General features: G+C 39.5%; 1 protein-coding gene across 1 annotated transcript in view; it reads left to right on the top strand.

The window, feature by feature from the left end:
• The first annotated feature begins 300 nt into the window (after positions 1–300).
• LOC133456514 (contactin-3-like) overlaps positions 301–25,334 on the top strand; it is a 41,171-nt gene continuing 16,137 nt past the window's right edge. Inside the window, exons 1-11 of the mRNA XM_061735001.1 lie at positions 301–355; positions 2,225–2,360; positions 7,290–7,465; positions 9,185–9,280; positions 9,396–9,599; positions 10,421–10,523; positions 11,525–11,709; positions 14,112–14,248; positions 23,378–23,507; positions 24,023–24,173; positions 24,392–24,519. Of these exons, the coding sequence (XP_061590985.1) occupies positions 301–355; positions 2,225–2,360; positions 7,290–7,465; positions 9,185–9,280; positions 9,396–9,599; positions 10,421–10,523; positions 11,525–11,709; positions 14,112–14,248; positions 23,378–23,507; positions 24,023–24,173; positions 24,392–24,519 (1,501 nt within the window). The remainder of the gene's footprint in view (positions 356–2,224; positions 2,361–7,289; positions 7,466–9,184; positions 9,281–9,395; positions 9,600–10,420; positions 10,524–11,524; positions 11,710–14,111; positions 14,249–23,377; positions 23,508–24,022; positions 24,174–24,391; positions 24,520–25,334) is intronic.

Raw genomic sequence — 25,334 nt, 5'->3', positions numbered from 1 at the left:
ATTGACTGGGATTTCATTGATTGGAAGTGTGAGAATGGAGTTGAAAAGTTTTGCAGATCTGGCACGAGACTTAGTTTTTGTCAAAATTCTATTCCCTAACCCCGCATCTTCAGAAGATCACTTACTTGATCTTCCCCTGAAAGGATATTAAAAGGCATAACATATAAATCTGTGGGGATTTTCGGTACTTAAGGGCAAAATTCTCGTTTCAACAGGTCACTCTCCTCTCTCTCTCCGAGAGCGCAAGTGCCATTTTAAGGCTTATTGAATGAAAGTCTCATTTACCCCTGGCTGCCAAAGATGACGCTGCCATGGAAACAGCTTCTCCTCTTATCAATCATCGACTGTCTGACAGGTAAAGCACCTTTTTATATGAGTAATGATTTTTTTTTCACGTCTGGACATTCACAAATGTAGGATGCTAGGTGAGGAGATGTCAGAGATGATAGGAGGCCCGGTTTAAAGGAGCACTCCTCAGTATTGACGTCCATTCACACCTCAAACACAATACTCTCAATCTTCTTCCATGCTCCACTGTGATTATGACCTGATGGAAAGATATTCTTTAATCTTCTTAGTGACAAAGCACAGAGCAAAAGCTTTCCCCTCCATCAAAGACATTTATATGTAAAATATGTTCATAATGTTTGTATTCACTAAGAAAAAAATGATAATTACTCCTCAAAATACTTGTTTACATGCAATATAGAGTGGGAAGGAACTGGAATGGGAATCCCTTGGAATTAACTGGTTTTCCACATTAATGTTCCTTAAAATGATATCTGATCTTCATCTAAGCTTCAACAGATAAAGCAGTGTGTTTAAGATGATAACACACAAGCATTTATAATTTCTTGTGACTTTATTGATCGCATTAAATGTTGAAAGTGCTGGTGGGATAAGACATAGGTGAACGCTAAGACTAATTACTGAAATGGAATCTAATTCAATCGAAGCCAGAAGATTACACACCTGAATTAATGAAATTAGTTTGCGTGTGGGGTTTAGAGATAGTTTCAATTGATCAAAGGCACTCAAATAGTTAAAGTCTGGTCTGCAGATGCATCTGCTGATGTAAGTTATGTATCGTCAAAACGAGGTTTCTGAAAACAATGATCAAGAGTAGTTGATTTGCATAAGACTGTAAAGGGCTGTAAAATAATCTCTCAGTGTTTAGGCGTGCATAACTTCAGAAACGGAGACCGTTTAGTACTGTTGCTAGTCTTCCTAAAACTGGGAGTCCTGACAAGATGACACCAAAGGCACATCCCAAAAAGGTAAAGAACAAACCATAAGTAACAGATAAAGGCTTGCAGACATCACTGGAGCTGGCAAACATCTCAGTCCACCATACTTAAGCCAATGAACATGCAGACTGGCCTTGGTAGAACATAACAGAAAAAAAAGGTTAATGGGAAAAAGTTTCTTGGAAGGAAAAGCTGCCTTGTTCAGGGAGAATACTGAGTACTATGTGTGGTGCGAAGTATGATAGTGTAGGTAGCATCATGATTTGGGCTTGCTTTGCTGCCAGAACTTAACCTCACCCAGATGTTGTGGAATGATCTCTAAAAAAGTCGCTCACATCAGATCTAGTACAAATGCATCTTCGCTAAAGCATTTCTGATCTAAAGTCACTAAATGGTTCTCCTAAAGTCATTGCTGCTAAAAGGCTATTAACTCAAAAGGTTCTCGTATGTTTACTCCAACACTGTTAATGTTTGATGTCTGTTCATTGAAGACACAGGAAATTATAATTGTTTGTGTGTTCTCATCTCAAGCACATTGTGTAATCTGTTATTATAACTTTGACAAATATCATATTTTTAGCAAATGAATTCATCCAAAGAGGTCGCTGTGTTCTCCGTATCACTCTACAACAGTTTTTTTTAAATAATGAATGATTAAGAAATAACACAGCATCTATTTTAATCTGGAAAAAAAAATACATATATATATATATATGTGTGTGTATTTCTTGCATTTAATTGCAATCTCACCTGCCGATTGTAGTCAGTTACATTGTTTGAAAGAATCTTTTGCATTACCTCAAAATTATATAAAAAGTGAGTCATTTCCCATGTTTCTCACTGTTCAGTCTTGTGTTTTCAACGCCTCTGTATAATACTGTATGCTATTTTCAGACTTTAGAGGAATAATTAAGGCCTTTCTGAGTCAAACTGACTTTTTCTTATTAGCGCTGAGACTGTTCCTGTTTCTGTGGTAGATTGTTTGGACAGTGGATCATACCATGGTCCACGGTGGAGGATGGAGCCAGGTGACTTGTTCATCCCTGTCGACTCCATAGAAGAAGAAGCCACTCTTACCTGTGACTCTAAAGGAATGCCGTCCCCTCAGTACAGGTACAGTAGCATATTTGGTTAAAAGCATTGCAAACGCTTTGTAGTTTATTATGTGTATGAAAACTGGGTTTCAGCCACATAATCAGCAGTTCCTGTACAGTTTCAAGGAACTTCTTTCATTCAAAACTGTTCTCTTTGTTACAGTCACTATAGTCGTGCTTAGTCTGAGCAACCCTTAGAAAGAACTAATAGTCAGTGAGGATCTCACTTTATTTAGTTCTCTTATATGCCCGCGGTAAGACTGTTTTTGTTTGTGTTCACCTCATAAAAGCTGTATTTGCACTCAGTGGCCAACTGTTAATTAAAGTTATCTACTGTGTAGAGCCACCTGCTAATGGCACACCTCCTAAATGGATACATGCCTGATGTCCATTTTGTATGAGATGATATTTTGATTTCTCAAAAAGAGAAAAAAGTATAGGTATCGTTGAAGACAGCGTAACAACAGGTTGCTTGGGGATTGCATCAGTCCGCTTGAAAGTTATTTTCAGAAATTACACTACAAGTAAATGCAGCACAAGTTTTCTTATTTTTGTACAATTTGAAATAGTCTCCAGGCCATCGTTTACCGCACATCCATTATTGGGTCTTAAACGCTTCTTCCAGTTCAGGGTCATGGGGGTCTTCTGGAGCCCATCCCAGCTGTTCTTGGACAGGCTGCCAGTCTTTCATCTTTTTCATTACAATAATTAGTGTTTGCTTTTCCTGAAATTGTGTGTTCAAACATATCTAATTTAACAATGTCAAAAAGAAATTCATTCACTGGTAGATATTATTACCATGATTGTTACCAACTGACGCCCGCTTTAATAAGCTGCTTCAAGCTTAACATGTCTTTATGTAAACTTATGTTTAGTTGTGCAAACCAGGTATTATATGAAAGCAGTATAAATAAAAGGTCAAATGAATAAAATGCCGTAAAATAACCTCCAATATGTGTATGTGAGATGTATTCTTTCAGCTAGTCTGAAAAAAATACTTGTGAGGATACATATATATATATATATATATATATATATATATATATATATATATATACTGTATATATATATATATATATATATATATATATATATATATATATATATATATATATATATATATATATATATATATATATACTGTATATATATATATATATATATATATATATATATATATGTATATATATATATATATATATATATATATGTGTGTGTTTGTGTGTGTGTGTGTGTGTGTGTTTTTAAAAAAAAGCCAGCCTCACACTCTCAATCTTAAAAAAAAAAAAAATGTTCCTGATCATTCTATTTGCTGTCTGCCACCCACTCATGCAAAGCTGATTTCAATCATTGAGCACCCAGGGGGAAAAAAAGAAAATAAAATAATTTTTAATTGCAGAATTATAGTTTTCTAGGAAGGAAGGTGCTTTATTTTCCATTTATTTTCTGCTAATTAGATTGAAATGCATTGTAGACAGTCCAAGCAGTGGTGTCATTATGGCTTTACTAACTCATATTGACTACCACTCCACCAATCTGTCTCTGGTCTCACCACCAGATAGTATCTCAGAGATGTGTGTGTTGCATCTTAATGATCATCTTGTCTTATAAAACACCAGGAAAAAAACGCAGGTTGCTAAACATCAGTTAGCACAAACCGGCATGGTTTGCAAATGTCGTTGCCGTTCTGCCTGGGAATAGATGGAGCACAGCTTGGACACATGAGGTGCATGATAGCGGTGTGGAGTGTGTATGCTCATTATTTCCCAATTTTTCACATTCTCATCCTAAAAGCAGGTATTTCCATGTCCTGATTAAAGGTAAGATGAGCCTGCTTAACATGATGTCTTGTCAGACCGGCTGTGCAGGGCTCTGCATGCCCTCAGCACCTCTCTGGCTTCTCTCTTGAAGTGTAAATGCGCTCACCCTGCTCCTTCAGCCCGTCTTCTCTTTTTCCCTTTTTTTCTTCCTTCTGCCATTTTTGTCACTTACAAAGATACAAGACTTTCATGCTATGCACACAGTAGCTGCATAATAACTCAAAGAAAAGAAATCCTGCTCTCCGAAAGAAGAGTACACTTTCTCTGCAGCCGGCCGCAAATGCAAAGAGACATGTGGAACGATTACTTGGCCTGAGATTTGAATCCTGTGGTTTGGAACCTCAGGAATATATATATATATTATTTAAACTCGCGTTTCTCTGTGGCCAGATGACTCGAGAACATGTCTTCATGAGATTAAAGCAGTCAAATTTTTGTAGCTGTCGTCAGTCACCTGCCCTGATCTAAGTTCATAGCAACCAAAGCATTTGAGGGCAGGTCAAGTAGAGGTTATAATTGTGACGGTCACAGAGCTGAATGCAAGTGAACGGACACAGCAACCCTCAGGCATGTCTGACCATTCCTCCCATCCCTTGAAGTGTTCATTGTAGCGCCTTAGAAAGAAATAGAGTTAATGCCTATACATAAATCAGTTTAAGTGTAGTGAATGTGTCACAAACACTCATCATCATTTAATGGGTGGGATATATTTTTCCAGAAATTAGTTTTAAGGTCAGACTTGAAACCTTTCAGAAAGTCTGCCACTATGGCCTCCACGTCTTTCATATCCACTTAAGGAAACCAGAATAAAAGAATGTGGCTGATGGGAAGAAATTGGTTTTTCTATGCTTTGAGGAAAATGAGGGAACGTTTTTAAAGAGGTCTGTCCTTCGAATATATCAGCGCTCAGTTTTTGAATACCATTGAAAAAATAAAAATATTGTGCTCCTGTGTCAGATAATAAAGCAGAAGCATTTTTTTTTTTGTTGCAATTTAGTTGGTAAAATCAGTGCTTTGACCTTGTGGTTTTATAAGTCCTTTTCAGATGCCTCATTTATTTGATGGTGCAATCTAAAGTCACCGTGCAAATATTATTTTTTCCCACGACTGCAAAGTGTGGGAAGAATGTAATAGAGGGTGGAAAAAATGCTTAAAAGGCATCCATTGTTACATCAACCCCACTGTTACCTCTTGCTAAGTGCTAATGTTTGGCCCTAATGAAAAGTCAAAGGTGGAATAATGTCACATTATGCAAATGCAATGTGACAGAGAAGAGGTGATTAAGGTTAGACTGATGATGGCTTTGAAAACTGTTATCTTCTACACCCCTTAAATAGCAGGGAATGGCTTTGTGTATGATACTGTAAGATTAAAATTTAATGATCCCTGTGGGGAGACTGAGATAGCTGCAGCAGCAGGTAGTGTCAGAGCTAAATAAAGAATATAAAAAGGCTGAGAAAATGCATTTCAAGTTATATTTGAATATGTAAGAATGAGCTGAAAATATAGTTGCCATGAGTTAAGTTTGGTATTTTTTTTGACACATTTTTTCTATGTAAAGGAATAGTGGAGAGAAAGTATTTTTTTGTGTTTTTTGAATAGTATAGTATAGTATAGTGATAATATGTATGTAATCATATGTAGATCACATGTCACTGGTATTTTAACAAAAAAAACATAGGACTGGGTGGATTGAACCTAATGCCCTGCTTGCTTGAAACATGTGTCATTTCAATCAACAGCCAGCTGGTCAGCGCGTATTCAATTCAAGTCAAGTCAAAAATACTTTATTCATCTCCGAAGGGAAATTGTTTGTTGCAGTAGCCACGATTTAAGTCTCCTCAAAGATTCATTGTAGAGGTTTATAACTGTTGGCAGGGAGGATTTCCTGTCGCGGTCTGTGTTGCAGCAGATCTGATTTGAAGAAGCCTCTGACTGAAGACACAATACAAGACACGAAGCACAATCACAGGGCTGTGAAGAGGATGCTCAGGGTTGTTCACGATCTTCCTCTTTTTATGAAGTACTCTCCTTTCAGGTCCAGAGGCTCCAGAACAGAGACACTCTTCTTTATCAGTTTGTTCAGTGTCTTTAAGTCAGGGGCTCTGATGTCGCTCCCCCAACAAATAAATGCAGATGTGAATGCACTCTCCACCACAGATTTATAGAAGATCTTGCTGCAAACCCTGATAACAATCGAAACAACTACTGCAGCAAGCTGGCACCATCAATGGCGCTATTCATATAAATGTGCATAATGTTCACAGTTTATAAGGGTTATATTAAAGATAGTGTAAGCAGTTCTATAGCAGTTATGTTTTCTCAGGCAGCACCAGAAAGATGGAACGAAAATGTGTTTTGTTGATGTTTTTGTTCCATATTTCAACAGACATATCATCCAGAAATTCCTTACTGTGCCTTTAATACAACAAACAAATGACCAGACTTATAAAATAGATGTGAATTTCGTATCTGTTTTGAGGCACTTTTGTAGCACTTGATGTAATGACAGCGTTTTAGCAGATTAAAAAGGTTGTGGAAAGAGCTATTACACATTCAGGCTGGAGTTCACTCAATTTCAAGAGAGATGTGTTACAAAACCATGAGGTACATCAGGTTAGAGATATGAAAGATTCTTCTGAAATGCAGATCATTTGCCAAAAACTGAAAAGGAAAAGCATAAAAAGCAGGGATTAAAACAAATTTAATTGCACCAGTCTTGAAACAGATGTGAGATATGACAGGCAGCAGCATGAAACCAGTCAACCATGTCACGGCAGAAGCCATTCAGACGCTCGTAAGTAGTTACTTTTTGCTGATGTGCTCGCGTTTATGCACATCGTCTTGTCCATGACCCTATGCATGAGTTAAGACGATAGATCTGCTGATGCATTTGCGGAAAAGTAAAATGTCATAATCACAAATTTTGCTCAGCGTTTCAAAGCACAGTTCTGTCACTTTCTTGACACCAGCACAAATCATGGTACCTGCCATATATTACTCCCCCTCGACGTGAGTTAGCAGAGTGAGTTGTGTTCGCTGCTTGTCTCCTGCCCCACCACCTTGGTCGCTAGACAGAAATGGACCGCATGTTTCTCCTGCGACTGATGGTGTCTTTGCTCTCACAGATGGTCACTGAATGGGACTGTCATAAATCTGGGCTTGGATCGTCGGCGGCGTCTGTCTGGGGGCAACCTCATTATAAGCAGTCTGGACCGCGACCAAGACGCAGGGATGTACCAGTGTATGGCCTACAACACTGTAGGAGCGATCCTCAGCAGGAGAGCCAGCCTGCAGTTTGCCTGTAAGTTACTGTCAGGGATTTCCACTCTAAAAAAAAAAAGAAAAAAGGACAGAAAAATCTCTATTCTTTGCTTTTCTCAGATTTAACAGTTGAAGAAAAAGTTTGTTGTATAGAGCCAATAGACCAGGGGTCGGCAACTCGCGGCTCCAGACCCGCATGCGGCTCTTTAGCGCCGCCCTAGTGGCTCCGGGAGAATTTTTCAAAAATGTTTGACCTTTTTTTTTCCTTTTTTTCTTCTTTTTTAAAAATGTTTTCCCTTTCTTCTTTTTTTCTTTTTCTTTTATTTCTCTTTTTATCTGTTTTTTCTTCATTTTTTTTAAATTTTTTTCTCTTTTCCTTTTCCCTTTTCTTTTTTCCTTTTTTTCTCTTTTTTTTCTTCCTTTTTCCTTTCCTTTTTAATCTCGACATTTCCACTTTTTTCTCAAAATTTTGACTTTTTTCTCGACATTTCGACTTTTTGCTCAACATTTCGACTTTTTTCTCAAGATTGTACTTCAACATTAATCTCGACATTTCGACTTTTCTCTCGAAATTTTGACTTATTTCTCGACATTTTGACTTTTTTCTCGACAATTCGAGGAATTTTCACGAAATTCTGAGTATTTCCTCAACATTTCGACTTTTTTCTCAACATTTTGATTTCGCCTTTCGCCATTTTCCTTCATTCTAAGGCTTATACATACAAGACTTTTCATTTTTTGCGGCTCCAGACATATTTGTTTTTTGTGTTTTTGGTCCAATACGGCTCTTTCAACATTTTGGGTTGCTGACCCCTGCAATAGACAAAAGTCATTTCAACCCACTTTACAAAGAAATCAAACAATTCAGACCAATTAGGACCCAATAATATTCCAATTAAATCCAATTGAAAGTGCGTTGTCTACAAAATCATTGCAGAGAGTAAAAGGGTCTGCGTGAATGGGCATTTGTAACTCCAAAAGTACTCTGAATGGTCAACAACACTGCAAAAGCATTAGATAAATGATGCCCATCTATCAATTTAATAAGCATACATTACATGCTCAGCCTACTATAGTTAAAGCATCTAGATATGTTTTGCTTTTTATAGCCTCCATAAACCTGTACATGACTGGACTTACAGCCGCTTTCCTTGTCAAACATTGCATTTGTAATTGCCAGGCAACTCGGCACGTGACTCGAAATCCTCTTGAAATGTTGTGGGTCCCTGTCAGATGAAATGCAGCTGTTGTTTCTTCCTTCTGAGTTTGTAGTATCTGTTACATTTTCTCAAAAATCATTTTATGTTACTCATTTCAGTATATGGGAGTATGTTTGGGGGGGGGGGGGGGGGGGGGGGAGCTTCTACAATTAAAGTTTTAGCCTGATAATTGTGCTCTCACATATATTCCCTGAGAATGATTAAAGTTCCCATTTTTTTCTTTGTTAAACATTTATGTTTGAGGTCTAATAACATTAACTGAGCGCATTGTATTTGTTCCACAGTAATTCATTCCAGATTAATACAATGTGGCTAATAATAATGCGCGTGGGCTGTAATTTCTTTCCAATAACTCGTTTAGGTCCTGCATCCCTTTCTTCCTCTCAAGCATTGCAGACGTACGAGTCTCGTTACGGTTTTCCTGAGGGTTTTTGTCGCTGTCTTGTTGACAGCCTGTTAGACACGCAGCTCTGTTGTATTTCCTTGATATGTAAAATCCAGCGAGGGGTTGATCTTTTTTTTTATCTCTTTCTCTACAGATTTAGATCATTTCAAAGTTCACACCAGAAGCGCTGTGTCTGTCCGAGAAGGACAAGGAGTGGTGTTACTGTGTGGGACGCCTACGTCCTCCGGAGGTAAATGCTGTCCTTGTATATCATTTTCAACATTATTTTTTTTAAAATTTTTTCTTGAATTCAATACCAATGGATGTCCATCTCTGGCTGATATTTACGCTCTTTTGTCTTTTAGACCTTACTTATGCTTGGGTCTTCAATGAATACCCGTACTTTGTTCAGCAAGACAATCGGCGTTTCGTCTCCCAGCAGACGGGAAACCTTTACATTGCCAAAGTGGAGCCTTCGGATGTGGGTAACTACACCTGCGTGGTGATGAACAGCATCACGAAGGGCAAGGTTCAAAGCTCGCCGACCTCTCTGAACCTCAGGACAGACGGTAAGATGCATCCATGAAAAGTATGCCTTTTAGACTCCTTTCTGGTGTTCTTGTTTTAAGGTGTCTGTAATCATCACACAAGCATGAATGCTCTTTCTTTCCCCTGTTATGCCTCGCTGCAGCTGAGTCACTGAGTGCTAATGGCTCTAAGTAAATAGTTGTTTCTCAATACAGGCCAGCAAACAAAGCACCCAAATCACCTCTTTGCTGACTTAGCTTTCTTATAATTTGCATTCCCCTTAAAAGCCTCCCTTCTGCTTTCACGTGAATTCAAAGGCTTATTCTCAGTGGTCTGTAGTTCTATTCACTCGTATGCTTTCATAGAAAGAGTGAATAAAGATGGCCTTGAATGAATTAAACATGAGCCATACGTCACTGGACCATTACATAGAGTGTTCTGGTGGCTCAGCCAGTTAGTTTCCACTCAGTGTACTGTATATGCAGCTGCATAAATTTAAATCCCTTTGCATCACTGTCTGATCCTGATCTTGAGTGTCTTTCCTGAATAGTGATATAAACAATAAAACTGCCCGTTCAAGCTTTGAAATAATAGATAAAAAGCTACTGTCTGCAAAAAAAAAAGATGTGAATTCCCCCTAGCAGAGACTTGAAATTATTCTTTGCTGGTGTCACAACATCCTGGTGTCTGTACACCTAAATTATGCACTACCGCAAGATTGCCCATGAGAGAATCCCTTCTCATGTGTCTTTTATTTCTCATCTGTTAGTTCTACAGTGTCATTGTTTCCGCCCATCGAGCCAGCCATATAGCTTGTAATTCATAAATAATGGAAGAAGATGCTTGTGCTCACTCTCCGTAGGTGTGATGGGTGAATATGAGCCGAAAATAGAAGTTCATTTCCCTGACAATGTACCTGCCGCAAAAGGATCAACAGTTACACTCGAGTGTTTCGCCCTCGGGAAGTAAGTTGGATTCCTCAGAGCATGTTTTCAGTCTTCAGTCTTCATTTTAGAGTTGGAAAATCAGTAAACTTGATGTAAACTTGATGTGGCTGTTATATTTCTTGGAGTGTGGCATAAAGCCATGATTTCTCTGAAAGTAAAGTGAAACACCTTTTTTTCCCCCTTTTTTTATATGGACTGTTTAGTCCAAACCATTGGACTGTAATAATACACTGAGCTGTATTTTTGGCTAACTTGTCGGACACATTGTTACTGACACCTGCGACTTGAGCAAAAGTCCTAAGTAGGGCTGTTCGATTAATCGATTTTAAATCGTAATCGCGATTATGTAATTAGAACGATGTTTTTTTTACCTTGTCTGCACACATATTAATGATTGATACCATATTAATGATTGATGGAAATACCTCTCAATACCTGCGACAAGTGCCCCATGGGAGAGGCTCTTTAGTGTAGGAGGGGGCGTTGTAACATGCCACCGGGTAGACCGGCTCGTGTTCCTTGCAAAAAACTTGCAAATGTGAATAGCAAATGTAATGACTGACATTACACACCTCTACCTCCTTCATGGGTTGCATTATTATTTAGCATGCAAAGACCCAGTTTAGTTTAATTAGAAAAAATGTCTTGTTTTATTTAATTGGAAATATAACTTACTGTATGTTTGCAAGTGCTGATTTGCTGATTTTTTTTTTCAGAGATAAAACTTTATATTTTATTATATTTTTTAAAACTTTTTTTCAACTTATTTTAAAGGGTTTTGCACTTTATTCATTCATTTTTGGTTTAATAAGAGCAAAGTTTGCTCTTAAAGCCCAATGGGGCAAATGTTCAATAAAAAAACAGCATATTTGAAATCATTTTTTTGCCTTTTGTCAATTCACAAAATAATCGTAATCGTAATCGAAAATCGGATTTTGAGAGAAAAAAATCGAGATTTTATTTTTGGGCAAAATCAAACAGCCCTAGTCGTAAGGTTTACTTCTTCTGCCTCATCCCAGCCCCGTCCCAGAAATCACCTGGAGGAGAGCTAATGGAGTCCCCTTCCCCAGCAAAGTCAAAATGAAGTACTCCAATGCTGTGATGGAGATCCCCAGCTTCCAGCAGGATGACACGGGAGGGTACGAGTGCGTGGCTGAAAACAAGATGGGCAAGAACACAGCAGCTGGCCGACTGGCTTTCTATGGTAGTGTGATTTCAGTTTCCTTCATTAAGACAGCACAGCTGTTACAGCAGCAAAGTTGTATATGCACCGTGCAGAAAATTATTATTTGGCCTCTGGTTGATTGTTCCCAATTACAACAAAATTACTGATCTATGATTATTTTAACAGAGGGGACAGTGTTGCAGATTTTCGACAGGATTGAGGTCTGGAGATTGGTTAAACAACTCCATTACTCTCATTTGTTGCCATGCCTTGCCTATATCTTTTGGGTCATGGTCATGCAGGAAGACTCAGCCATGTCCCATCTTTTGTGTTGATCTGAACCCCCTCAGAGACATTATCATCAGGACCCTTAGCATGAACAAAAAATCCAGAGTTTGGTGTTTTTGAGGTAAAAGTCAGCATTTCTCTCCCTTCAAATGAGTCAAGGCCAAAAAACTTAATTTCGGTCTCATCTAACCACTTCACGTTCTCCCAAGCGTTCTCTGAATTATAAAATGTTCACCAGCAAACTTCAGAAAGGCCTGTGTGCCCTCCTGAGCAGGGGGACCTCAGGGGGGCTGCAGGCTTTCCAATCCATCACAGCGTAGTGAGTAACCAAGGGTTGTCTTGGTGACTGTGGTCTAAACTGCCTGGAGATCGTTAACAGCCTCTGCGTGTGTAGTTCTGTACCAATCCCTCACACTAGTCCTTTATTTGTGAGCATCTTTTTAGATGCTTCATTTCCTCCATCTTATCTGTTACATACTAAATTAGTTAAAGAATCATTTTTGTTTTCAAATAAATGATCTAATGTAATTAAACCTACTGGGAAGGTTTCATGGTTATAACTGTGCATTAAATTATTTTTCTGAGTCCATAATTTCAACATTTACTGATTTGTCGTTTTGCTTTAGGTGTCTTCACACAAAAAAAATACATTTTATTCACATTGACCATTGGAGTAGAACCTATTTTGGTATTAAGTCTGATATGCATCATTTTAGGTTCTTTCTCTGCAAAAAAGCCCATTTGGTTCTGATTGGTTGTGTGATTGGTCAAAATGATAGAGTGCAAAGCAGCTGGTGATTATTAGTACTCACCAGGCAGGCATTGCACAAATATGTTTCACGGTGATGCCGGCAAGTAACGGGAGAAAAAATCTGGGCGACAGTTCGATTATAGTCATCCAGCTTTTTTTTTGCTTTTTTCTAGGAAAGGAATTAAAAGCTGGACTACAAATAAGGTGTTTCAGACTGGCAGTCCCTGTTTGATTATAAATCAATATTTTCAGCTGCCCCATCCACTGCAGTTTTAGCTCAGAGCAGCATGCTTGTTAACACAGTGCAGCATGCATTATTCAAATCTGTGAAGTTGTTAAATAAAGAAGGAAGAGGACGGACTACAAATGAGGTCTTTCAGGTAGTTTAGGAACTTTGCCAACTGAGAAAACTTAAGTAACACCTATTTGGTGTGGACTTTATAATACTGCAGAGCTTTTGCATGCACAGAAAAAAACAACATGACATACAGGGAATTGGGGAAAATTCCGAGCATATTTCTGTCCTCTTGATTTTTTTGTGTAAAAACCTTTAAAAGGACATCTAAATCCTCTCATAATGTTCCTAAATGACCACACAGTTGGCTTGATTATACTTAATTTGCTAATTTCAAACATTTTATCTTAGAAACCTAATTATTTTTGTCCGTATATACACACATGAAGTGTTTTCCCTTAATGGAAACAGTGTAAAAACTATATAGTTGGAAATGTGGTTATCATGGCTGCTTGTTAATTAACAAACAGATGAGACAAGTCTCCACTTTCACTCCAGCTAATGAGGGATGCTAAGTTTAATTTACTACTTTTTTTGTTGCTTTTTTTTTGTATTATTGTTGTATTTCTAAAACATTCAGGCCCCGGGTTATGTTTTGTTGTGAAAGAGAAAAAAACCCGACACCTATGAAACTGGAACTGACATTATGTACAGTGCCCTCGAAGTGAGCCGTGCTCATTACCCATAAAATCCCTCCAAAACTAAATATGTAATACAGGAAGTAGTGTGAGGAGAGATGTTTTTGTAACTGGAGTTAAGGTGATAGGTTGGGATCCATGGAGATGTTTGGTGTTCTTCGCCAACGCCCAGCAGCTTCCTGCTTTGTGATTCAGTGTTAATTCTGTCTTGCCACAGGCTTTTGACACATTTAGGTGAAGAAAAATCCAATCTTTTCTCCTGCAAGCACTTTAAAAGCAAAACAAAAAAACAATCCCATTTCGTCCATATTCTTCAGATTTCCTCTGCTATGAAATGCCAAATTTACACAAGTTTCCCTCTGAACTGTTTCGAGTGCAGCATATTTAATGACACAGTGCTGCTTCTTTTGAAATCTGTCCATCGGGTTTTTATGGGATATTTCACTGGAGGATATTTCTGTGTCCTCAGCTAAGCCTCAGTGGATTCAGACCATGAAGGACACCACCCTAGCTATAGAGGAGAGACTGTACTGGGAATGCAGAGCCAATGGCAAGCCCAAACCCTCCTACACTTGGCTGAAGAACGGCCAGCAGCTCCTCTCAGAGGTAAATTACAGCCTGTCTTCTGCCACATACAAGTGTTTTCATTTTAAAGACTTAATCTTCAGCTCCAGCTCGTCCTTCCACTGAATAAAGACTGAAGTGAGCGTGTTGCTTTTTTTTTTTCTCCCCCGAGTGTAATCCAAGTCTGGATGACAGGAGAATGTAAACATCACAAAGAGGTGTGCCAGTGATGAGACGCGGATGTAACTATCACTGGTTTTGGTTCATCTTGGCCTCTTACGCGTTCTTAGAGAGTGGATCAGCGAAGCTCCCGAGAGATTGCTCCATTTCATCTGAATGGAGTCGAGGGTTGTTTTTCATTATTCACGGTGCATGTTTAAACTCCTTCAGATTTAGGGACAATGGGCTTAATCTACTGTGAAATTTACTATAAAGAGCTGCACACTTCATTCCAAAGCACAGGAGCAATGCACATACTCTTGAATATTCAGTAGTTTTATCAGTAGATCAGTAGCTTTAAACTTGGATGATGTTTAAATTCATTTTCTCAGCTACACTTAATGAGGTTTAAAATAAAGCATACCTGTTTTGCATTGGACTATAATTGTACATCCATGCATCCATTTTCTACCACTTATCTGTTCCTGGGTCGCGGGGGCAGCAGCCTCAGCAGAGATGCCCAGACTTCCTTCACCCCAGACACCGGGGGGAGTCCGAGGCGTTCCCAGGCCAGCCGAGAGACATAGTCTCTCCAGCGTGTCCTGGGTCTTCCCCGGGGTCTCCTCCCAGAGGGACATGCCTGGAACACCTCCCTAGGGAGGCGTCCAGGATCCGATACAGATGCCCAAGCCACCTCAGCTGACTCCTCTCAATGTGAAGGAGCAGCGGCTCGACTCCGAGCTCCTCCCGGGTGACCGAACTTCTCACTCTATCGTCCAGCCACCCTGCGGAGGAAATTCATCTCGGCCACTTGTATCCGCGGTCTTGTCCTTTCTTAATGCCATTTAACACAAAAATGCTATAGCACTGATCCTATAAACAAAAAGATTTTCAAGAAATGTGTTAGTGTTGAACTTTAAGTGACTGAATACAAATTACTCAGGGAAGAGAGTTAATGGTCTCAGCTTCCAAAGAACTGGATCAGCACTTAAATATTTATGACAAATAGAAAAGTGTGCCATGAACCTGCTTGTAAATTTATGGACAGCAGTTTTTGTGGCATCTGGACTGGACTTCTCCAGACTTACAACAAGGTGGCCACAATCTCTTCACATTCCTTTTTATGTGTTTCTTGTACAAATATATAGTTAAAATGACCACCGTTTGTCTGTAGGAACCCGAGCTACGCTATCACATGTCTGTGGCTTAAAGTAGCAATTTATTTTGATGCAGCTCGATTGCCCAAAATAATTTAATTAATTGCCATTTTGCTGCAAAGATGTATTCTGTTCCCGCTCAAAATGGCTTTGATTCAAGTCAATTTGGTCCTAAAGAAAAGCTTAATCTAATAATAGACAAACTTATTTTATTTTCTAGAATGTTCATTTAAAGTTTTTTGATGTTTATTGAAAAAAAAACCCTAGCTTAAAAGATGGACACAAATCGTACAAGCTTTGGGAAAAGGCTGCAAGCAGAAAGTGATCTAATATAAGTGGACACATAGGGGATCACTTTTTTTCAAGTTTAGCACCTTTTTACTGCCTTATTGGAGAGCAGCTGAACATGTCTGGTTCACTTGCTTTAAGTAGCTTTTTTATCATCTTCTGTAAGATTTTGCAGGAGCAATCTTTGGTCCCAACGACTGTTTAAGAAGAACTACACAAACCCTGCGGGACGTCACTCATAGGTTTTCTAGTCATTTTAAAGCCTCTTTTTCCATAGATATTTGGACGTCAGAATTCCCAGCAAGCACCACTGTATAATGTAAACAACGCCATTTTGGCTGTAAAGCTGAAGCGGGCGAGAAGGAAGTTTCTGTGTCGGGAAAACGGTAGAAACGATGCCCGATAGCTGTTGTGCCCCGGGATGCCAGAATATTAGAAAAAGGGGACAGATTGAGCTTTTTATTGGATTCATAAAGATCCAGAGATGCAAGATAAGCAGATTTATGCCAAAAACCGCGACCAAGACAGTTGACACATGAGAGAAGCTCTCACCAAATCCAGCTGAGGTTGCAGTGGGCTCCAAGCACGACACCATCCTTTCTGACCACTATCCAAGCCATCAACTGAGGGTCATTTAGTCTTTGTGAATGACTCACCTGAAAAATAAATAAATTAAAAAAGCCACTTTCATAATAACTATTTATCATAGACATGAAATTATTGCATGAGTTGGGGCCTTAAAATTTCACATTAAAGATATAGTCTGTAATCGTATTCAAAAACATTTATTGTTATACTGGGTGAAATGGTCCTTCCATCCTGAGAGTAGCCAGTGAATAATGTGTTCAGAAAAAGGAAAGAAAAAAATCTGAGCTTTAATCCTGTAAAAACTCTGACCAATCTGTTTTTTGCGCACCGAGTGGCACGGATTGGTCAGAGGACCAGAGGATTGGCAGGGAGGAAAGAACCAATCAGATGCCTTCATTTTAAGTCCCGCCCGCGCCCCCCTCTGTCCCATGCGCGCACTCGTCACGTCGAAAATCTTGCCGGAAAATTTCACACACTCGAGTCTCGTTTGCTGAAGAATGGCGCAGAAAACGAAAAAACGCAGCCAAAAATATTACCTCCCCAGTATGGGGGTCAGTTGGGATGGAGGCGTCTCCATCCCGGCGAGGGAGGAGAGCGCCGGTGTGGTTGGCGGTGCGCTGCGGTGCCGTGCAGGCTCTGTTGCCACGGCTACGCCGTAGCCTACGCCGTAGCCTACGCCGTAGCCTACGCCGTAGCCTACGCGGCGACGTGCACCATTCTGCATTGGTGTAACGCGGAACCATAAATCAACCTTCAGTGTGTGTGCTGTTGTGAACACTTGTGTGTTGTGCTCATTTTGCTGGGACGTCGGGTCCCTCCGCCGAGACACAACTTTTGCGGTCTAAAAATGATGCGCAGTGCCCACCCAATCAGAAACGGTACAGATATTCTGTGATATTTTTTATATTTATAAAAAAATTAAATTATAAAAAAATAAAGGATCCCCATAACTTTGATTGGGTGGGCAGGACACACGTTTGGGTGGGCACAGCCGACCCTTGCCCCCCCCCTGAAACCGGCCTCCCTTACAGGTGAATGAGACATGGGGTAGTTTTGTTGAAAACGTGCTGTCCAAAATGTCCTGGAAAACTTGACTCCTGCAAATGCGCGTTCCCCAAAGTTTGTGGGGGCGTGGCTTTGGACGGAGCGCTGACGGGAGGGGGAGGAGGGGGTGGGGCTTAGAGGAGGTGCCGCTTTCAAATCTTGCTAGCTCTCCAACATTACAGACTATACCTTTAACAGTAAACATAATTTATCTAATTTAACCCCGGCAACATTTGATTCTAATGAACATACCTATTACATTAGCCTCCACTGACTGTGTTGGTGGTGTGCCTTTATTTAGCGGCTTTGTTAATTAAATGAATGATGTGCTACTTTACCTTCCAGTAATTATAAAATAATCCTCTGCTGACAGTCCAAAGCTGAATGTTGTTCACAAATCCAGTGCATAATGTCCATTTGTACGGAGCCCTGGAGGTGACATGGAAATTATTATTTTTATCTCGTGCGCACGACTTTTTATGTCGTGCGCACCACTTTTTATGTCGTGCGCACCACTTTTTATGTCGTGCGCACCACTTTTTATCTCATGCGCACCACTTTTTATGTCGTGCGCACGACTTACTGAAAAGTCGTGCGCACGAGATAAAAAGTCGTGCGCACGACTTTTTATCTCGTGCGCACCACTTTTTAGTCAGTGAGAACAGAACACTGGATTGAATAGGAAGGAAGGCCAAAAGGAAACCCCCAAAAGTGACATATCCGCTCACTTCAACATATACAGCTATTGATGCCAAGCATTTATCTAGTCGTCGAAGTCCGATCTCGGGAAACTGGCTTCACAAACGACGTTTTAAAAGTGGAACTATTTCCAGAGGCGGAGTTGTCACAAAGTGCTTCGACATTGTCACGTGAGCGTGCTGGACCAATCAGAGTGGCCGCTGGTCCAAGATCGCTGCCTACAGTGCTGATTTTATTTGTAGAAATAAGCTTTAAATTGCACTAAAATGACTACAAACAATGTTATATGTAAACGAAAATTAATCTGAATTATAAACCTAAGAGACCTGCTGAAACAGTGATAATTCTGTCATTAGACAGAACATTAGACAGTGATGATTCTGTCATTAGAAATAGGGGGTTCTCCCTAATGATGGGAATATAATACCCATATGCTCAAAACCTATGTTAAACCTGCAATAATAACATGTTTTCTATTTTCTATTTTAATAGAAAATAGAAAACATGTTATTAATAACATGTTTTCTATTTTCTATTTTATTATTATTTTATTATTATTTTATTATATTATTATTATATATCTATTATATTATTTTATTATTTTCTGTCTATTATTACTATCTATTATTTTTAATAGAAAACATGTTATTATTTTTTATTAAAATAGAAAATAATAAAATAATATAATAGATATATAATAATAATATAATAAAATAATAATAAAATAGAAAATAGAAAAAATGTTATTAATAACATGTTTTCTATTTTCTATTAAAATAGAAAATAGAAAACATGTTATTATTTTTTATTAAAATAGAAAATAATAAAATAATATAATAGATATATAATCATAATATAATAAAATAATAATAAAATAGAAAATAATAAAAAATAATAACATGTTTTCTATTTTCTATTTTAATAGAAAATAGAAACCATGTTATTATTAACATGTTTTCTATTTTCTATTTTAATAGAAAATAGAAAACATGTTATTATTAACATGTTTTCTATTTTCTATTTTAATAGAAAATAGAAAACATGTTATTATTGCAGGTTTAACATAGGTTTTGAGCATGGGTATTATATTCCCATCATTTGGGAGAACCCCCTATTTCTAATGACAGAATCATCACTGTCTAATGTTCTGTCTAATGACAGAATTATCACTGTTTCAGCAGGTCTCTTAGGTTTATAATTCAGATTAATTTTCGTTTACATATAACATTGTTTGTAGTCATTTTAGTGCAATTTAAAGCTTATTTCTACAAATAAAATCAGCACTGTAGGCAGCGATCTTGGACCAGCGGCCACTCTGATTGGTCCAGCACGCTCACGTGACAATGTCGAAGCACTTTGTGACAACTCCGCCTCTGGAAATAGTTCCACTTTTAAAACGTCGTTTGTGAAGCCAGTTTCCCGAGATCGGACTTCGACGACTAGATAAATGCTTGGCATCAATAGCTGTATATGTTGAAGTGAGCGGATATGTCACTTTTGGGGGTTTCCTTTTGGCCTTCCTTCCTATTCAATCCAGTGTTCTGTTCTCACTGACTAAAAAGTGGTGCGCACGAGATAAAAAGTCGTGCGCACGACTTTTTATCTCGTGCGCACGACTTTTCAGTAAGTCGTGCGCACGACATAAAAAGTGGTGCGCACGAGATAAAAAGTGGTGCGCACGAGATAAAAAGTGGTGCGCACGACATAAAAAGTCGTGCGCACGAGATAAAAATAATAATTTCCATGTCACCTCAAGGGCTCCGTACATTTGTACCCCGCCAGGCTTTTGAGATTTTTAAGAGAATCCCCGGAGTAGGACGAAGAAAAGTTGATAAGGTAGTCGTTGATGTCGGGATATTGGAGGTCTGGCAGCTCCGTTGGAGATTCGATACTTTAAAAATGTATACTCCCGAAGCTTTGTAAGGTATATTAAGTCTTACAGGTTTAGCAACATAGTTTTCTTTTTCTATTGGGCTTAAATGCGCAGAAAACTCAGAGGCTCTGAAGTTCATGATTACGCCGTGACTTGCACCAGCAGTTCTCCTTCCTGCCAAAGTAGCGCTATAAACAAAACAGGTCACGTGGGGTCCGGAGAGCTATTGACTGCAGGGTGCTGTGTTGCAAATGAGCAGAACAAGCAGCCCTGGAAGCGAATTTAACAATCCTACGCGTGCCAAGGCAAAACCCGCCCTCCTCTTATCTGTGATTGGCTGGCTATGGATGTCATGTTGTGTGCCTCGCCCTGTCCTCTATCCTAACCTTAACCTCACTGCAGAACAATAACAGACGAAGGAGGGCAGGTCTTGGTACGGCCATAGTGAGAATCATAGTTGCGAAGCCTGGAAGCTAGCTGGAACACACGCCCACTTTAGTTCTGTTACTGCAAGTTAGCTATTTTTTCTTGGCTTAACTCATGTTAACCTAGGATGCTAGCTAACATTACCTTACAATCATTTCGATGTTGCCACCAAAACAACTTTTAAAACTAATAATGTCAGACTTTTAGAAGTCTGATCAATTGGGACCTCAGACCGAAGCTGAGCCATAGCAGCCTTGCAGACTCGTCACAGCTGTCTCCCATATCCTGGAGTTGTGGACCTTCCTCCCGATTTAAACATTGTTTCGGTGGCAACATCAGAAATGGTCACTTACTCAGATCGGCATGGATCCCAGTCTTGACCAGGAGGCAGATGTCCAGTTGCAGACCTCCTGTTTCAAATGTCCTTTCAGTGGCAACATCAGAGATGACACGGCCTTCATCAAAGATGGCTATCAGCAGAGGTCTAGGCAGAATGTGTCAGTCTGAAAACAGTAGCCTACCTGGAAATATGTTAATTTCTACATAATAATACATAATAATATCTACTACATAATATGGCTGTTAACAGAAATGGACTCACTTTTGGAACCAGTCCCCAGGGGTCAATTGAGACTCTGCAATTAATTTTACTTCCTTGTTTAATTCAACTAGGAAGACAAAGAAAAACATGGGATGTAGCCCCCCCGCTTGGAGCAAGCAACATATAATTATCACTTTCAATATGACTCAAGTCTGAACTGCTGTACTCGGACTATTAACAGACTGGCATGCGCGATAGTGGAGGATTAATTTGGCTTCAGATCAGCTGTTCAGAGGAATCTGACAGATCATATTATTAAACAACAAAAGTGCCTTCCAAAAATATTCTCCTCCGTGGCTTTTGCTGCGATAATGAGTTGCCGCACCTGTCTTTCTTCAGGGCTGGAGCCAAATGAACAAAACAGAGGTGTTAAAAAACGTTTCATCTGCGCCAGAAGCGTCTGTACTGTGATTAATTGAAAAATCTATATTTTCAGTTACCCGCATCCACCTCGGTTTTAAACACAATGTAACATGCTTGTTGCTGGTAGGACTTTATTATGACAATATGGCATGCTGTCATGAGAAAACGGACGGGGGGTTATCATTCGAGCAGTGCATTCCTCTCACAAACAGTAGTGACAGTGGAGAAATTGTCTTCAAGTCAAGACAAGAGCTAGGCTGTAGCTGCAGCGCCATTAAGCCTTCGGGAGCGTACCACTGACTGAAAAATAAGCTTATAAATGTATTAAGATATTTTCAGCTGCTTCCCTCTGCAGCTGCTCTGTTTTGCACAACCACTGCATGTCTGATATGCTTTAATGACTTGTTTTGACATCATATTATGAAAGAACATGTTTTAGCGACTAAAGTGATGTACCTGCCTCTTTGTACAATCCCGCCTTGTGTGTGGGGTAGATAGAGTTAGCTTATTGCTGCTCTGTCCATCACTGTCACAGGCATGTCTGAATGAAGTGTAAGAGCCACTAATGTAAATGGGACTAATGTCTGATTGATGAATACATTATTGTTTCATAATCACTTGTCTGAAAGGTTTTATAGAACCCATCCTTCATATGGATTTAGATAAATCATTACCCGCCAGACTCAACACATTTCCCCACAATGCCAAAACAAAAACAGGCCTTTTGGGGTTTGTTTTAGAGATTTTTAGTCTCAGATCTTCCCAGAGATGATCCTAAAAAGCTGGCTCACCTTTACTTTGGAAGCTTTTCCGGTTGGATGGAGAACACAGCCAGTTTTAGGCCTCGACAGAGATGCTCTGCTGGGCTCAGGCTCAAACTCTGGCCGAGTCGGTCCAGGACTGCCAGAGTTTCCCTGACGCCACTCATGCGCAGTTTACTCTACCTCTTTGAGTTAATACACTTAAAATAGTTCAGTCCTTGTTCAATCAGATTCCTCAGATCAGAGGATTTTGTTTCTCCTGGTCTGTGCCCATGAGTCTCTGCAGGACGTCTTCTGCTTTTTTTTGTTGAGTTATGTCGTCTGTTTGGCCATTTTACCAGAAAGGCCTGATTGCACTGCTGGTTATCCCAACTTCAAACAGAACCTCATACATAGTTATTCAGAGGGACTATTGCTTTGTTGGTCACTGGTGTGATAAGTGCCCTTTAATCCCTGATTAATCTAGTATTACTCACTTTCCATCCCCAGATCCTAAACCTCAGGTCTATTGACAGATGTCTTTGACACCCTGGTTTGGTTTTTGCTCAGACGTACACCATCAACTGTGTGCTCTTATATTGACCAGTTTGCGTCACCATGTTGTACGGTGATGCCGGTCAGGCACAGGTGGACTCCAGTCAAGTTGCAAAAGCCTCTCAAGGACCAGTAATAGATAAAGGATCCACCAGAGATCAACTGTATCATAACAAGGAGTTTGAATGTTCACGTAAATGGGATGTCACTCTTCCATTCTTAATAATTCTTTCAAACACCCCAAAATTTGAGTCGTCATAGTTAGAAAAGCGTGCGTCCACTCATAAAAGAAGAATGGATAGTGCTCAAATGAGTGTAAAAAACACAAGATTTTGGACTACTTGTTCAGGCTTTAGATGATGGTGAGAAAATGCACAACACCTTCTGTTACTCTGATAGATGTATTCCTTGTTAGCATCGTGTTGACACAAAAATGTATTTAAAATCCTGTTTGAGCAACCAGACCATTCAGATCGAGATGTGATCTTTGAGAATTCTGACTGACTTTGGTCTTTGAAAACCACCTCCGTATGTGCTTTAGAGCTGATCTAGATACATCAGACTTGGGCTGGCAATGTGAGCAAAGACAAACAAAACAAAGCAAACAAATGTTACCTCCAAGTCTTAAACGTGATCATTTCATGTTCCTTTTTTTTTTTTAATTAATTTTCCTCACAGGACAGGATCCGTATAGAAGACGGGGTCCTATCGGTGTCGGTGCTGACTCTCTCCGATGCCGGCATGTACCAGTGTGTGGCTGAGAATAAACACGGCATCATATATTTTGCTGCTGAGCTAATGGTTTTAGGTAGGATGGCATTTACATCTCAAAGCCATTATTACCAAAGAATGTAAAAGGTCATTTTACTGTCTTCCTTAAAGGTTGCCTGGATTAGTAGATAAAGGGGTCAGCGAGGAGGAATGTTTGGGGTCAAAAACATTTAAATGTATTTTCGTCCTCGTGATTTTGCTTTGGTGCTGTGATTCAAATCTTATGATAAATACCCATATCTTATCTTTTGAAGTAAATCTGGATAAACATTTGTTTCATATGGATTTTACTGCCTTTCTTTATATGTAGCCTTTTAGTTTTTATCCAAAGCAACTTACAAATGTGCAAAATGGATTAAAAATAACCAGTGTTGCTTTGCTGCTGTTTATTTATTTTTATTTTTTTTAGTCTCAAAGCAGAGACTAAATGTCTACCTTCATGATTAGAGTTTTTCATGAATTTCCCAACTCAAACTTGCAGCAAACCCTAGATGCCTTGTAGCATGTACTGCAATCTCATGGTAGAGAGTAAGGTTTCCTGTTTTCCTTCAGCCTCTCCTCCGGACTTCACGGGAAACGTTCTCCGAGCTCTGCTCAAAGCCAAGGCAGGAACAACCGTGATGTTAGACTGCAAACCCAAAGCCTACCCTGTAGCCAGCATCTTATGGAAGAAAGGAAACCTGCCGATCCACACCACTGAAAGGTAACCACAGAAATTACTTAATATGTTTCTTTGTGAATGTCATTAGGAAATCAATGATGTTTTGTCCCATCTCCATCCTCTCTGTCTATTCAATACTGATTCCAAAGACGCACACATCTTAACTACAGCACATTTATTCGTACATATTGTTTATTCTTACATGCAATCATCGTTTATGTGTTGGTAAAATAATTGTCTCTGTTTGCACACTCCTACAGGATCACACTTTCCCCGGATGGAACGCTGAAGCTCGCGAACGTGAGCAAGTCTGACGCGGGCAGCTACACATGCTTCGCTAGGAATAGATTTGGCATGTCAAGCACAACTGGAAGGCTCCTGGTTACGGGTGAGCTCTTGCTAATAAATAGCAGGCTGTGCATTCCACTTAGTAAGCAGAATTTAGCGGCACGGTATTGATTAATACAAGAAAGAGCCATTGCACTCGGGTCCTTGACTGAAAGGGGGAAAACAGGGGGGGTTGGGATCACAGTTTTTGCTTTCAGGAATGTCTTGGGGAAACACTGATCCATAACGTACACCGTGCAGAACCTGTGAATACATTTTGCAGCAACAACGAATGTTTGTCTTTGTGTAATGGCTACGCAACGCTCCGCACAACTCATCTTCAGTTGTTTTGTCCGGCTGCAGTAATCCACTTGGAAGTTGTTTGATAAAGTGCTAGAACGCCGTTTTCCCCAAAGCAGATGAAACAAGCAATTTACTGCAGCAAATGAAAGTGGCCTGCGTGCAGGCAGTGACAGTATTAGTGAGGTGGTGTCACCGACGCACTGAATGTTGAGTGTGCTTTTCCCAGTGAAGTGACAGTTGAGCGTTCTGAGTTTCTTATTGGTTCTGTTAATATGCTAAATGATATTGCCTGCCAGGGCCAGTTATTCTTTTTAAAAATCATTTTAGTAGATTTCACAGGTAAGGTGCAAGGGTACAAGTGCTCTTCCTTTGTGCTGTGCCTCCTTATTTGAAAAGATTGGTTGTCTTGACTTTTGAAGCACAGAGGGCTTCATCAGATGATTGCTCCAGTAGCCTTTTAAATCTGCGCTCCTCATTTTGGAAGGAGCGCACAGAGGAGACTATTACACGTCGTTTTATCTGATCCACAGTGTATTGTAATTGCTATCAGGATTTCAGAAGATTATGCGAGCC

Source organism: Cololabis saira, chromosome 12 (assembly GCF_033807715.1).
Source record: "Cololabis saira isolate AMF1-May2022 chromosome 12, fColSai1.1, whole genome shotgun sequence".
Lineage (NCBI taxonomy): Eukaryota > Metazoa > Chordata > Actinopteri > Beloniformes > Belonidae > Cololabis > Cololabis saira.
The sequence above is the reverse complement of the archived record's forward strand: the minus strand, read 5'-3'. Positions and strand labels throughout refer to the sequence as shown.